The sequence below is a fragment of the Gekko japonicus genome, unplaced genomic scaffold (assembly GCF_001447785.1).
Source record: "Gekko japonicus isolate JY-2015 unplaced genomic scaffold, Gekko_japonicus_V1.1 scaffold298, whole genome shotgun sequence".
In the NCBI taxonomy this organism is placed as follows: domain Eukaryota; kingdom Metazoa; phylum Chordata; class Lepidosauria; order Squamata; family Gekkonidae; genus Gekko; species Gekko japonicus.
This window is the reverse complement of record NW_015163615.1, coordinates 661,783-677,029: the sequence shown is the minus strand read 5'-3', so window position 1 is coordinate 677,029 and position 15,247 is coordinate 661,783. Positions and strand designations below refer to the sequence as shown.

The 15,247-nt window shown below is 47.1% G+C and overlaps 1 protein-coding gene across 1 annotated transcript in view; it reads left to right on the top strand.

Annotated features, from left to right (window-relative positions):
* Nucleotides 1–14,628, top strand: part of UBA7 (ubiquitin-like modifier activating enzyme 7) — a 54,739-nt gene extending 40,111 nt beyond the window's left edge. Inside the window, 5 exon segments of the mRNA XM_015407406.1 lie at nt 2,062–2,154; nt 2,682–2,876; nt 11,329–11,430; nt 12,270–12,370; nt 14,101–14,628. Coding sequence (XP_015262892.1) covers nt 2,062–2,154; nt 2,682–2,876; nt 11,329–11,430; nt 12,270–12,370; nt 14,101–14,251 — 642 coding nt within the window. The 3' untranslated portion in view covers nt 14,252–14,628.
* Nucleotides 14,629–15,247: the final 619 nt, after the last annotated feature.

Below are 15,247 nucleotides of genomic sequence, written 5' to 3'. Positions count from 1 at the left end.
GGCTAACCCAGTCTCATCAGATCTCAGAAGCTAAGCAGGGTCAGCCCTGTTTAGAATTTGGATCGGAGATTGCCAAGGCAAGTCCAGGGTTGCTATTCAAAGACAGGCAATGGCAAACCACCTCTGAATGTCTCTTGCCTTGAAAACCCCATCATGGTGCCCTGACCTGGATAGCCCAGGCAAGCCCAATCTCATCAGATCTTGGAAGCTAAGCAGGGCCGACTCTGGCAAGTACTTGGATGGGAGACCTCCAAGGAATACCAAAGCCAGGACGTAGAGGGAGGGAATAGCAAGCCACCTCTCTGAAACATCCAAGCCTCACTAGGGGTTGCCAGAAGTCAACCGTGACTTCCAGGCACACACACACACACACAAATACTCAACAAAAAACCCCAAACCCATCATGAGATCACCGTGAGTCGGTTGCAACTTGAGGGCCAGTAACAATGTGCAAGGGGTAGTTTCAATTTGCAAAACCACATGGGGGGTTTAAACTATTTCTTCCCCCCACACCCACTCTGATCCAAACCAGGTCCTCTCAAGGCTTTTGTTAGCATTTTATAAATTCTTGGAGGATCCAGTCACAGATCTAGAGGCCTCTTGTCAAGTTTGACCTGTGGAATACATTCAGCCTTATGTTTAAATTAGGGAATAATCAGCTGTTGGAGTAAACTGTGCTTTTAATTTAGCCTTAGTGGTTGATCTTCTGGTACGCTGAGAGTCTTGTTTTATTTAGCTGTGGTGACACCGGTAGCTGCATTATATTTTTCATATGTTACGTAGGATTGGGAACTGGTCCATTTCTGCTCTGCAGCTGCCGTTACTGAAGTTTTTTGTGTACACTGAGCACTTGTCTGCTGGACTGCAGATGTGGTTTGGGAATCTTGTGGGGATTATATCCCAGTATGTCTTCAGCTGCCAGAATTGGGGCCCGTATTTTAGTTAAGGTAGAATATTTTCCATATATTGGAGTTTCAGTTGAAAGATGCTGTCAAACAATCCTATTAGAATTTTCATTTGTAGGCGATGTTATATAGCTTCGACCTTTTAAGACTCTGTGGCTCGTGTGTTGTGTTTTGTCAAGGGTTGATGCTTAGAATCTACATATTGTTACAACCCTCTAGTAGTTATAAATTTGCTCCTGTCTTTCACACTGGGCACGATCCAACCAGTGTTAAGTACCTTGAGTTCCATTATTTAAGTGAAAGGCATGCTTAATAGTAAGCAGAGCAGGATTCGGGTCCAGTAGCACTGTAAAGGCCAACAAGATTTCCAGGATATAAGCTTTCAAGAGTCAAAGCTCCCTTTGCCATATGCAAGTAGGAAAGGAGATCCTTGAGCCCATATTCCCCAGTTACAAGATAGGAAGGCAGGCCCATAGCCACGGGTGGGATTTGGGGGCAATGCCCCCCCACAGACAAAAAAGAATTAATGTAAAATGCATGTGGGGTTTCCAAAATGACCCCTGGAACAGTCAGGGAAGCTTCAGTCTCATTTTCTTTTTTTTTCTGGGCCAAAAAAATAGTTTTTTTTTTAATGAGAAGGTTTTTTAAAATGAAAAAAAATAAAACAGCAAAAAATAAAATATGGGCTTTGCCTCTTGTAAGTCGCCCTGAGCCCGCTCCACGGGGAGGGCGGGGTAAAAATATCAATAAATAAATAAATAAATAAATAAACCACAGTTAAAGCCAAAGTTACATTACATTTGCAGAGGCCATAGAAATCTTGCTCTGTTCTCTGAAATTTCACTAAGCATTATCCATGTACTTTCAAGTCTATGCCTATTTTTACAGCCACAAAGGCAGAAATATACTATTCCTAAAATTAAAGCCTTGGGATACTCAGGATGCCAAGCTCTGTGCTTGTTCTATTTTCATTAAATCACAGTTTGCGCAGCCGTGGCTGTATACTCCCTGTCAGCTTTTCTGCTGCCCCTGTGTGCATTCTACAATTAGCTTTGTCTGATTCCCACTGTGATCCCTTCTCTTTTCCTCTATCATCCCTGGATGGATCCCTCTTGCTTCTTGGCCGTGTATGATTTTGCAATGGCCTGGCCCTCAGGATGATGACAGCAACTCTCATTTGGACTTCATCGTAATGGCAGCCAACCTGCGAGCTGAGAACTATGGCATCCCTCCTGCTGATAAACTCCAGGTGAGGAAAAGAGGCGGGACTCTCCTTTCTCCCATTTCCGGTCAGCTCCAGGAATAAAACAGGACAGGCCTATCTGGCCACCAGTGTTCCCTCTAAGCTGAGTTAGTGTGAGCTAGCTCAGAGTTTTTAAGCCTCTGGCTCACAGATTTTTGTCTTCGCTTGGGAAGGAGGGCTCCAGAGCAAACTAATATATACAGTAGCCAAATTGCTGGCTCACAACTTTTAATGCCAGTAGCTCACAAGGTAGAATTTCTGCTCACAAGACTCCACAGCTTAGAGGGAACATTGCTGGCCACATGCCTTTCCGACAGGTTCTAGGGGATGCAGGTGGCACAGCTTGACTCCAAGAGGGAAAGGGCTGGGAGCTTACAGTGTCATCAGTGAGAGGAGATGGAGAATGAAAGTGGCTGGGCCTGACGTCTCCCTTTACGATGTTGCCACCAACAGGGTCTTCTCAGAACTATCCATTCTGTACCCGTGTTCTTTCCTGTTGTCTTCATGCTGACTGTCCAGTTTCATTTCAACAGGCTAAGAGGATTGTGGGCAGGATTGTACCTGCCATTGCCACGACAACAGCTGCCGTCGCCGGCCTGGTGTGCCTGGAGCTGTACAAGCTAGTGTGGGGACACAGGCGTCTCAGCTCCTATCGCAGCACTTTCCTGCGGCTCTCAGAGCCTCTCCTCCATCGATGCCAGCCCCATTCGCCTCAGCCAGCGTACAAGGTGAGGCCTGCTGTAATTTGGCTTTGGTCCCTGTGTTCATCGTGCCTTGAAAGCAGAAGATCAGTGGGATTTGCTTTTCCTCACAGACTTAATAGTGGGTAGCAGAGACGTACATTGAAGTGGGGCTGCTGTTCTTCAGAATTTGTGCTGACTCTGACAGGGGCCTCTGCCGTGCAGGGAGTTAAAGCTCATCTGGTTAAAGAAATCTTCCTTCCGTAGGACTTAATATTTTACCTATGTTGAATGGCTCTGTACTGATGGACATTTCATTTCTGTGTGCATGCAGACACCGGTACAGAACAGTAGTTTGCAGTTAACCCTCTTTAACTTAACTCTGACTTTTACTCTTCTCTGCAGGGAAAACCCAGTTAATCTCCATCTGGGGCGCTGTCCTCCCAGGCTACCAAGTGTGGCTTTTGATACTACAGCACCTGTGGCCAGTTAGATGGATAAGTGCTCCTCACTTCCAGTTCTTGTACTGTTATTGTAATATCTGATGGAAAGACAAAAAGATATGCGACAGGCACATCTCATCTTCAGGTGTCTCCCACGCAAGTGCCTCTTCAGACATTATAGCAGCTAGACAACAACCAGAAGCATAAGGGGCCTGAGTGCATGGGTGGCACTAGGTGCTAGGATGCCTTTGCATACAAATGGACCATGAGTCAGAACCTTCTGCGTTAACTGGCGAGCAGCCACTCCTGTACGGTGCATCATCAAGAGGAGGTGTCAGAGTGGCTGCCCTGTTGCTTGAAGCAGTGTGGGGACATGAGTGACTCCGCAGAGGCAGTGGAGGGAGCCTTTCTAGCCCACCTCTCTTGTCTGGGTGCTGGGGACTGAGCTGCTTGCCAGGAACCGTTGGGTGGGGGAGGGCGGCTGCTCCTGCTCAGCTGCTGACCTTGCCTTTCCTGAGCCCCTTCTGGCAGACAGACGGTGAAGGGGATCTAGTTTCAGAAGCCAGTGCCTGGAGTGTGTATCAGGCGAGCAGCGGTGCAGAGGGAGAGGCATGGACAAGGCTGCCTGTGAGCTGTCAGACACAGGAAATGGTCTTTAACCTGCAGCTGACATACACAGCTGGTGCCAAGCCACACACACCACAGTGGATCTTGGCCTCCTTGTTTCAGCCCTGGGCTACCCACACAGCTATTCTGTGGGCTTAGTCCCTGATGCCAAGATTAAGCTTCTCCACACCTCTCTATAGTCACTTGGGTGTTTTGAAATTTTTTTTAGCTCAAAGACTGTTGACCAGGAGTATGTACAGCAGGCCAGGCAAATCCAGGGCTTTTTCCTGGCAAAAAGATCTCACAGGGCAAGACAAGGCTGTGAATGTGTGTCTCCCCCCCCCCCCAATAGTGCCTTGTGAGCACACAGTAGATAACATCTGATGGATACTTGAGAATGGCATAAATACTTGGGAACGTGTTCCTCCTATACGAGCTTCAGTTCCTACATAAACTTGCTTGTGGATAACAATGTTTGAATTGGCAAGACTTTATCAAAGGATAAGTCTCCTTGTGACACCAGGGCAACTTGCCAAGGAGACAGATAGTTGATGGTGTTGTGGAGAGCCTCATCGGTGTGCTGTTTGTAACATCTCTTTTTTGTTAGGATCCCGTGTTAGACCTCCCCAGCAGTGTTCCCTCTAAGCTGAGTTATTGTGAGCTAGCTCACAGTTTTTTAGCCTCTGGCTCACACATTTTTGTCTTCGCTCAGGAAGGAGGGCTCCAGAGCAAACTGATTTATGCAGCAGCCAAACTGCTCGCTCACAACTTTAATGCCGGTCACTCAGCAAGTAGAATTTTTGCTCACAAGACTCTACAGCTTAGAGGGAGCATTGCTCCCCAGCCTTAATCACTACACAGGTTCAATTTCTGCCTTGCCACAAAGCTTCCTGGGTGACCTTGGGCTAGTTGCTACCTCGAACCTACCTCACAGGCTTGCTGTGAAGATAAAACCAGAGATGTGTGCTACCCTGAGGTCCTTGGAGGAATGACAACACAATAGATAAATATTGGATCCAATTCACTGTTCCCTACTTTTGTTGCTTTCATTTGTGGGCCTTTTCTAGGAAAGAATTCTACAGAAGGCCCTCGTTTAGGCAATGGTGGATGTTTAGTAACTTAATATCCTGTACTATACTGAACATATTCAGACCATCTGTTTGTCAAGGCCTACCTTTATTCCTTGCCTATCTTGCAGTCTGCCTTGCCATTAAATGCTGCTTCACAGTTCTATGGCTTCTACATTGCCACCCCTTCTCAAGGCACTCTGCCCGTGCTTTCATCTGAGCAGGCCATGGGAGGAACCATGTTTTAGCATGTGTGAATGCTCTCTCTCTCTCTCTCTCTCTCTCTCTCTCTCTCTCTCTCTCTCTCTCTCTCTCAACACACACACACACACACACACACACACACACACACGTATATATGCTAGCTATATTCAGGGAGTTCCCCTTTTGTCCCTGCTCCGATATACCATCCCTAGGACTCCGTGGTTGCTGGGGTTGGGACCGCTCTTGGCTTCCTTGCAAAAACTCCCTTTTCTGGAGAGAGAAACCAGAGCTGGAATAGTGGGGGAAAGCAGGGGGAGCAAGAAGCTAAATTAAGATCATCTGTTTGAATAGAAGCCTTTTTGTCTTGAGTTTATGGAGTGCGAGGCTGGGGCTTCCTGCTACACAGGAAGCACAGATTGGAACCAGATTGGTGGGGGGGGGAGGCAGGAAAGGGGGGGGAGGGCTGCTCTTCCATCTCCAGTGATTTCCACGGCTTGCTCTCGGCGCCTCTATTCCTCCTCCCTCCCAGATCATTCTGCATGGCCTGAGGGCTTGCTTAGCACGCACGCTCCACTTACCGCTGCCTGCCGAATGTCCTGCACTTTAAAGGACAGCTCAGGTTTCTGAATACTGCCGCCCTGCAGAAGTCTCTCTAACTAGAACCTTCCAATGTCCATGTGGTGGGGAGGTAGCCCCATGAGAAATGTGGATCGGACGGCTTCTCATTGCAGTGTGAGCTTTCCTCAGTGTGATGGAGGAATCCTGGTTCTGTGAAGTGGCTGGACATCCAAAGTGAACTGTGGTCACGTAGACAGTGCTGTAGTTAGTGCTGCAAAGGGAAGACCATAGTGAAATCGCAGTGCAGTAGTCAAAGCACAAGGCGATAAGTCCTGTATCTGCATACTTCTGCTTGGACTTGACTGAACTTTTGGACTTGCATTTTCAGGAATGAATGAAGAATTTAAGTGTGAAATGTCTCTTCTGGGGGGGGGGGAGAGCCTAGTGGGGTGAGACCCTGGGGTGAACTGAAAGAAGTATCAGGAAAGGGTGGGGTAGGCAATAGCATCCAGCGATAGGGTAGAGAGCAAAAAGAAACAGCAAGCAATGTTGGGTCCAAAGAACTTACGGAACTGATTAAGTGGCATATGGGAGTCATTAGGTCATAAGGACTGGGGGAGGGGAGCTCCTGCCGTGGTACCAAAGGATTTCCCCCTATGGAATAGATTCTCTGGTCGTTTGTTCCTCAGTGCTTGAGTAGGTGGGGGGTGGGGGGAGAACTATAAGGTTTTAGAGACTTATGAAGGGCAAGCTGGAGTGAAAAGAAAACTGAGGTAGGGGGTTTTGCATTTGGGCATCAAGCAAGCTGGGGATATAGCTAAGAGCAGAACCCCAATATCCTGCCTTCCCATTGAGACCTGTCCTTCCACACCACCCCTCTGCATAGCTCAGTGCCTTAAAGGGCTGCTGTGGCGGCAGGCATCAGGATGGTTTGTGGAAGTATACCCTCTTTTTGCTGTGAATGTAGCCTAATGAACTTTCTCATTCACCACTGCCCTAATCAGCTCCCTGGCTGTGGAACTGGATGGGCAGAGATGTGGGCACGATTTAGGAGCGCCAAGCAGGAGAACTGAGTCAGAGGTGCTAATGAGTTTGCAGGTGTGAAAGGCCAAATTAGCCATATGGCCCTTGGGAAAGAGGGTCCATTTTTACTCTCTCTTCATTGGCCCTATAGATCGAAGAGCAAATGGGAGAGGCCATATGGCTCCAAATGGCCCAGATGAAAAATCTGAGCCCCCAGCTCAAAATCCCCTCTCCCTTCCAAAAACAGCAAGCTATGGTTGGATCTCTCCTGTTTCAAATCAAAACAAGTCCTTAGAGGAAGGGACACTCCTGATTAGATTGGAATCACTTGCCCACGGTAAAGTGATTCTAAATTAACTCTTCTGAATGGCCATCAGCTGATTCAGAAACTGGATATAAATGCATTTAAATCTGCCTTTCTATTTTTTGTTTGTGTGCACCAACAGTGAAAGAGAAACTGAAAAGTGTTGTGGCACGTTGTGAGTTTGGCCTTCTGCCTCCAGTGGCTTGGCTTGTGCGAACATATTGACTGATCACACATTGCAAAGCCTTCATAGTCCTATGTAAGGTTGCCAACCTCCAGGTGGTGGCTGAAGATCTTCTAGGATTATAACTGATCACCAGGCGACAGAGAGCAGTTCCCCTGGAGAAAATGGCCGCTTCGGAGGGTGGACTCTGTGGCATTATACCCCATTGAAGCCCCTCCCCTCCCCAAACCCTGTCCTTCTCAGGCTCCACCCCCCGAAATCTCCAGGTCTTTCCCAACCCAGAGCTGGCAACCCAACCCCCATGTGTCTGTCCTGGGTTCTGTGGATAGATGTGTGCAGGAAGTTCTGTCTCTGGGATCTGATTCCCAGGCAACGTGCATAGGAAGATGGAGCTTAAGCCTCCCCCTGGCCGTTTTTCTCAGTCTGGAATAGTTCTGAAGAGCCACAATTTGCCCTATTGTGGGAAACTAATGTGGGAAACTTATCAGTACATGCACAGTTTCCCCAATGGGGCAAATAGCTCACTGCAGGGTTCCAGGCATTCCTCCTGTCTGAGCATTGATCCGAATGATGCTAAAGTGGCTGCCTATCTGTAGGCAGCTGCCTGACAAAGCAAAAACTGAGATTCTGGTTCCTAGACTAAAAGAAGTAGTTTTGAGACTGCTGTGTGATAGGACAGGGCTGTGTGGCCGACTTACAGGACTATGGTGCAGACCCACTACTATTCTCTGTGCTCCTTGGGGACACGGCAGTGAGATTAATCAAGGACCTCTGAAACGGCAGTGATCCCTCACATGCTACTTAGAGTGGCTCTGAACAATAATGTCTGGTTTTCTCCCTGCTTTTCTATGGCTTTCCCGTTATGGAGACTAGACTGGTGGAGAAAAAGTATGGTGTAGTAATTACTAGAGTCAGACCAGCAGTGCAGTTCTAAACACGTTTACTCAAAAGAAAGTCCCACTGAGCTCAATTGGACTTACTCCCTAGTAACTGTACTTAAAATTGCAGCCTAGGATTGGGTTGAAAGCCCACTTGGACACGGGGCTTACAGGGCGATAGGGTTGCCAGGTCTGGGTTGGAAAACACCTGGAGACCTTTGAGGATGGATTCAGGAGAGGGCGGGGTTTGGGGAGAGGAGGGGCCTTGGTATGGTACAGCCATCTTCTCCAGGGGAGCTGACCTCTGTCAGCTGGAGATCAGTTGTAAAAGTGATCCTGGAGGCTGGCAACCCTACAGGGTGACCGTAGGCCTGTTGTGCTCTGTCAGCCTTAACTACCCCACAGGATTGTTGTGGGGAGAAAGTGAAAGAGGGGAGAATTACGTAAACTGTCACAGACTCCTTGGTGGAAAAGTGGGAAAAGTGGGAAGGCGTGATTACTGAAATGGTTGATTAATATGATACCTGTGCCAAGCTATAAGCTTTGCTGCTGTGAAGAAGTCTAGGCCCAGTATATTGGGGAGGGGAAGCTGTCTCTATCCTGCTGAGGACTGAGCAGTGCTGTGGATGCAGCCTCTAAGTGGTAAAAGAGAGGAACATCTCTCTTCTCATTTAATGGAGCTCTGAGCAGAGGCCTGATGGATTGAGTCTTGGGTACCTGCCTGTGCCCCCTCATCTGACGGGAGGTGGTGGTGGTGGTGGTGCTTGTATGTGTGTCTCATTCCAGGCAACAGGGAAAGATTGCTCAGGCGGCTGAAGGAAATGCTGCAGTCAAGGCTAGTGCCTCCCCTGCTGGCAAGTGGGTTTGACCAGGACAGTATCCCTTTGTGTGCCGCCTGACCCCACTCAGTTCCCTCTGGATAGGGCACTTCCTGCAGTGAGCTTACTAGTAGCTAGCCCCAAAAGGTCCCTTGTTAACGGACTGGATGCTTCTTGTCCTCTCTTCTCTTTTTGCCGAGGGCCAAACTAGGCAGGGTCACAATGCAGGAGGCCAAGAAGCATTCTGGGCCTCGTTCTGAAGAAAAGGATATTTGTATGTGGGCAGCGTACTATCTCAATGCGTCTTTGTGCAGTAGAGAGCTGCTTGAAGGGGAGCCCTACTGAGTCCTCTCCATCAGGCCTGTTGCCAGTTCATAGATGTCAAGATTAGAAAGAAGTATATAGATCACCCCAAATCTGACTTCCTCTGTGCAATGTGCAAGGAATGACTTCCTCCCTTTTCATATTATACCAGGACATTTCTGTTGTTTTTGACAGTATCAAACCATCATTTCAGGAGATTGGACAGTCTTGCTCCAAAGCCTCTGTCTAAAATGAACGATAATCCAGTATACGGCCCTGTGCCCCTTGGAGGAACGGCAGGATTCAAAATGCGATGGATAGAAATAAAATCAGTAGAAGACTGCTGTTTTTATTTACAGATTATTATCAGAATTGTACTCTACTTTCCCCCAAGGTTCTCAGAGTGTAGTAGTGGTTTTAGAGCAACCCTGTGAGGTAGATGAAGCGAAGGGAAGAAGGACGTGCCCAATGTCACCCAGTGAGCTTCCTATCTGAGGAACCGGGATCTTCTAATTCTTCATTAGACTCTTGCATCATGCTCGTTTTGGCATTTGGTGCTGCAATGGTTACTTGCCTTTGCTGATTAAATGCTGTTCTTGATTAGACCTTGTCTGGCTTTTATCTTTCCTTTATTGGTTGTTCTTATGTTTCCCTTGACTAGATTAAAGGGCTGCTATTTGGTACCTAAAACCTTCTCCCCAGTGAAGGTATATTACAATCAGTTCACCTCTTAACCTTCTTCTTGATAAGCAGAACAGACTGGATTCTAAGGTCCTTCACTGAAAGATTCCTTGTCTAACACATTCCTGATTTTTCCCACATCTGTCAAATGAATAGTGCAGCCCAAATTGCACACAGTGGTCACGATCCAGGAGTAATCACTTCTGTATTTATATCATACAGGTGGCCCATCTGCTATCAGGTTCTCCCCATTGGTTCTGAAGTCTCTCCACTGGCAGTCCATTTGTTTCTGGCTCCAGTTTTAGGCACTGGTGCTTACTGACTTGCGGCCCACATCCTTGAAGGACCATCTCTCCTGATATGGGCACTTGGGGCAATTATAGTCTTCACAACAGAGTCTCCTAATAGCCCCCTTGCTCTCAAGGATATATTCTGTGGCAGCCTGGGCCCCGGGACTTTTCTGCTATTGCCCCACTGTTATGGATCAGCCTCTTCTAAGGGGGTGAGGCAGGTATCTGCTCTTGGTGTGGCCTTCTGATCAGGCTGTAAGTCAGAATTATGTAAAAGAGCTTATGGGGCAGCTCAAAGGCACTCTGGCATAATTGTTTTAACTGTGGTAATTATCTGTTTTAGTTAGATTTTTATTTACCCATTTTTAACTTGGGGATGCCAACCTCCAGGTGGTGGCTGGAGAACTCCCGCTATTACAACTGATCTCCAGGTGACAGAAATCAGTTCATCTGGAGAAAATGGCCTCTTTGGAAGCATCATGCCCCACATGGAACCATCATGCCCCAAACCCCACCCTCCTCAGCTCAGGCTCAGCCCCCCAAAATCTCCAGGTATTTCTGAACCCGGAGCTGACAACCCTACTTTAAGTGTGTTTTAATTAATTTAATATGAATATTTTTGAATTTTAATTATTGTTGTCACACACCTTGGATACTGAGTGACTGTGTTGGGATTAAGGCAGAGGGTACAAAGGAAATAAAATAAATAAATAAATGCCTTTTGCCAGTGTGTTACCCTGGAAGTTCGTGTTCTCTTGGCAGAATCAGTGCTTTCCAGGATGATTCTGCATTCTGTAGGCGTGGCTTACATTTTTCTGCTCTAATCTATGACTTTGCATTTGGTAATATTAAGATATTTGTTTGTATGCTCTTTTTCTGACCATTGGTATTTACCATTCTACTGACATGGGTCTTTTTAAGCAGTCCTCTGATACACACTTGGGAGTAACCTTCACTGGAGATTTATTTCTAAGCAAACATGCAGAAGTTTGGACTGCCTGACATTTAAAATGTATGGCCCATTGATCTGTACAGGAAATGACCCCTTTGTGGGCTACAGACAGCTTCCTGGGCTGGAACTGCTGGGGTGGGGTTATGCATTTTAGAACTAAACTTCTTTGTGTGCCTGCCATATTCTCAGTATCGCCAGAAGACATGGAGCTGCTGGGAAAGAATTGAGGTGCCAGGAGTTGATGACAAGGGAGAAGAGATCACCTTGAAGGGCCTCTGTGATCATCTCCAGGTGACAATGGACAAGTGTGAGGTTCTATGGGTGGATGCAGGCAGGAACCTAGACCACATTTCCTGAAATGCCTAATCCCATCTTTATATTCTCCCTCCATAATGTCTGAATAACCTGGCGTCTCCCCCAACCACTATGCACACCAGGAGTACAGCAAGAGGTTTTCTGTGCTACATCAAGAGAGGAAGCAGAGCAAGTCCTGCAGTTCAAGAGGGGCCAGTAGGCACTGCATCCTGAATGTACACTTCCAGCCTTATCTCTGATCTCATTGTGCTCTCCTTCCATTCAGTGCAGTACTCCCCTTCTGTCCTAGAGTAGCTGTTACCCTGATTATGTAGTAATTATTTAAGGCATTTATACCCCACACACACTTGAAAAATAAGTCCTTGAAGCAGCTTACCAATATTAAATACTGACTAAAATATCAATAAAGCATCACTAAAATGGAAAAAAACAAGCAGTGCCATAAAGCAAGCAGCCCTGTCCAATTACAGTAAAGAAAAAGACTGATTAAAAGTTCAAGTTTAAAAAAAAGGACTGACTATGCCTGGCACCCAAATGGTAGTAATATCCAATTCAATATGGCCTCAGTTTGTTCTCTTTCTGATTGTCCCTCTCCCCTGCCCCCCATCACCAGTCCTAAATTATTCTGTATACTTTCTAATACTCCCATTTAACCTTTTCCATTTCAGCTCCCTCTATTGAATGCATTGTACTGTCTGGAACCATAAATGAATCTTTTCATGTTTTTGGTTCTATTCCACATTGTTCTCAAAGCCTTCTGTCCCAGCTCTTACCTAAGATTGTCAATGTGATGCTTATTCCCTCCTGTTTCACAGAGAGAGCACGGCCTGGAGCTACAGATGCTGGTGTATGGGAAGACTATGATCTATCATGGATTCTGGGAAGAAGAGAAAAGAGAAAAACAGCTTTCCAACAGGTAGGACAATTTCAGGTAAATATCTGCATAGTTTTGAAGTATTGGTTTCTGAGCCCCTTACTAAAAAACCAAAAGTGACCTAAGTTCAGTGTCATATGATGCCACAGTGTCAGTCTCTCCACACTAGCAGTCTTTCCCATGGATCCTGTAATTCACATAGAGATGGTGAAGAGGGGCTTAAATCTTCAATCCCTGTTACATTTCACAGTGTTTCAGGCTTATCTCTGACCCTCTGTGGCAATGGATCTTTCAGCAGCAGGACATGTCTGGGCAGGTCAAGGGCTAACTAACCAGGCCTTGACCCCGTCCAGTCCCAGATACAGTCTGGAAAGATAGGCAAAGGCTTGGACTGAAGTGGGACAGGGAACGTCTGGTCCATCCTCGAAGGATGATCAGCAAAGCCTAAATTCCTGTGGTCTCCTCACACCATTCCTGCTTCGGCATCCTAATGTTCATGGTGTTTAGAATAATAATAATCTCTCAAGAGATTCAACCGGAGCAGCTATGACATCCTTGCCCCACAGTCTTGAGTATCCCTCTGTCCAGTTGAAATGAAATCCATGAGGGCCTGAGCCGTTAGTTTGGGCCAGTGTTTATTAAGCCTTTCTAATTTTACCAGTTTCTAATGTAGTCGAGTTTCTCTTGTTGTTCCTCAGTAGGCATTTTTTTTTTTTTTGCATCGCCCTGGGCTGGAGTAGTTTGCTGTCATCCTTAGTTGGATGCTTAGATTGTGCTTTTCCGTCTCTTAGGCAAGTTTCTGCTTTGCTCCTATTTGCTTCTTGTGTCTGCAGTGGTCTGTGAATCAGCATTCCTCCATTTTGTCTCCTTTTGTCCAGTTCTGGGACCTGGGAAGGCACAGACCTGCAACTGGAAAGAGGGCAGAGGGATCCTCAGGACTGTGGGGTAGGACTGTCGTAGCTGCCCCACCACTGGGCCTCTACAGGCCCAGCCTGGGGTGCTGTAGCTCTGCAGCAGCTGCAAAGCCTCCACGTCCTGTCCCTTCCATGCCGGGTAAACATCCTGCTGTCAGCACCTCCTCCGCTGTTTCCTGGGGCAGAGCAAGCTCATCCCCCACCCCAGTAGGCCACTCTGGGCCTCTGCCATCCGCACGCATCCAGAGGCAACAGTTAGTTCCTTGCTCCACAAACTTTCCAGACTCCTTGGCAGTGTTTCCTGCTCTCTGCCCACTCATGTCCCTCTACCCCACCCCTCAAACCACGCTGCAAACTCTCATGGGCAAAGTTCCTTGCTTTCACTCTTTTTTTCCATTTCTTTGGGAAAGAGAGGAAGCATGCTGACTGTTCCATTAAGGATGGCTGAATGGAAGCTAGAAAAAGGGCACACATCCCTAACATTGCTCCATATAGTGGCTGTGTTGATTTTAGCCCTCAATTCTGGACCACTGGGCCTTCTGCAGCATAGGAAACACAGTCAGGTGAAAGGGGGGGGGGGCTGAGTAACTGCCAGAATAGGTAGCAGTGTCTGTGGCATGTGCATGAAAGGGGCCTTGTGAACAGGAATGCTTGGGAAACAATGTCAGCTGATTGTCCCACTGTGTTTGTAACCACTGGACAGAGAGATAATAAGGTGTAGTTCAGAGGCTGTTGCAAGACCCTGAACACACACTGGTGAACAAAGTATTGTACATTCCAGTACAGCCCAGGCAGGGGCCCATCCCTGCTACCAAGGCTCCTCAGTCCCTCCAGCACCTTTGCTTTCACTTTTTCCAGACTGACAGAACTGGTTTGTGCTACTGCAGAGACAGTGTCCAAGGACTGCCGGCTGTTGGTGTTCCAAATTGTCTGTGACAATGAAGAGGATGATGCCGACTTGCCCCCTGTTCATGTTCAGTTCCCTCCAATGAAAGGAAAGAATGAGTAACTTGTATGTTGGGGGGGCAGTGTAACACGCGCACACATCCATATGCTAGCCATACTCATACTGAACATGGCAGAGACAAATTCCATGGAAAGTCAAAATGTGTATTTTGCTTTGATGAAGAAGGAAGTATGCCCTCTTCAGTGACTGACCTGCAGGCCTGGTCTTGCTCTCAAGAATAAAGAATTAATTAGGAAATGAGCTCATTCAAGACGTCTGTCCTGCAGGGTTCTTATTTGCTTTGTTTTGGAGGGCTCCCCGGGCCTTGTCTCTGATTCCCTTCCCAGCATACTACAGCACTCCTTCAGGAGGTCTGGAAGCATTAGCGTTGTTACAAGTAAGCATGAAACGGCTTTAATATTTCAGAATAGCAGCAAAATTCGGGGTTTTATATAATAGGAGCAGAGGAAAGGGTTGAAGGCTTCAGCTTTTGTACTCATAAGGTCACAAGCTCATTCTTCAGCATTTCCAGGAAAGGGTCTCAAGCAGGAGTGCTCAAAGAGACTTTTGCCTGAGATCTTGAAGAGCTTGGCTGAATGAACCAGTTGTCTGACTTGGGGTAAAGTATATGTTCATAACGCTTTGGGCCCTCTGTGGTGGGTAAGGGAAGATGTTAGGATGCTTGACAGGCACTAGGCCGTGTATCTGCCCTGGCAGCACTTGCTGAAAAGCCTTGCGGAAGAAATTGTCTCTGTCAGTATAAAGGTAAAGGTAAAGGTTCCCTTGCTCGAAAGCCAGTCGAATCCGACCCTAGGGTTGCGGTGCTCATCTCCGTTTCAAAGCCGAAGAGCCAGCGCTGTCCGAAGACGTTTCCGTGGTCATGTGGCCGGCATGACTAAACACCAAGGCGCACGGAACGCTGTATAGTATAAAGGAGATCTTATGAAGGTGAATTAATGAAACATTGTAAACATTCCAGCATGTATATGTTCTAAGCGTGCTATCTTGAAATTATAATAAAATGCAGTAGTTTTACCTCAGTACTGTGTGTTGCACTTT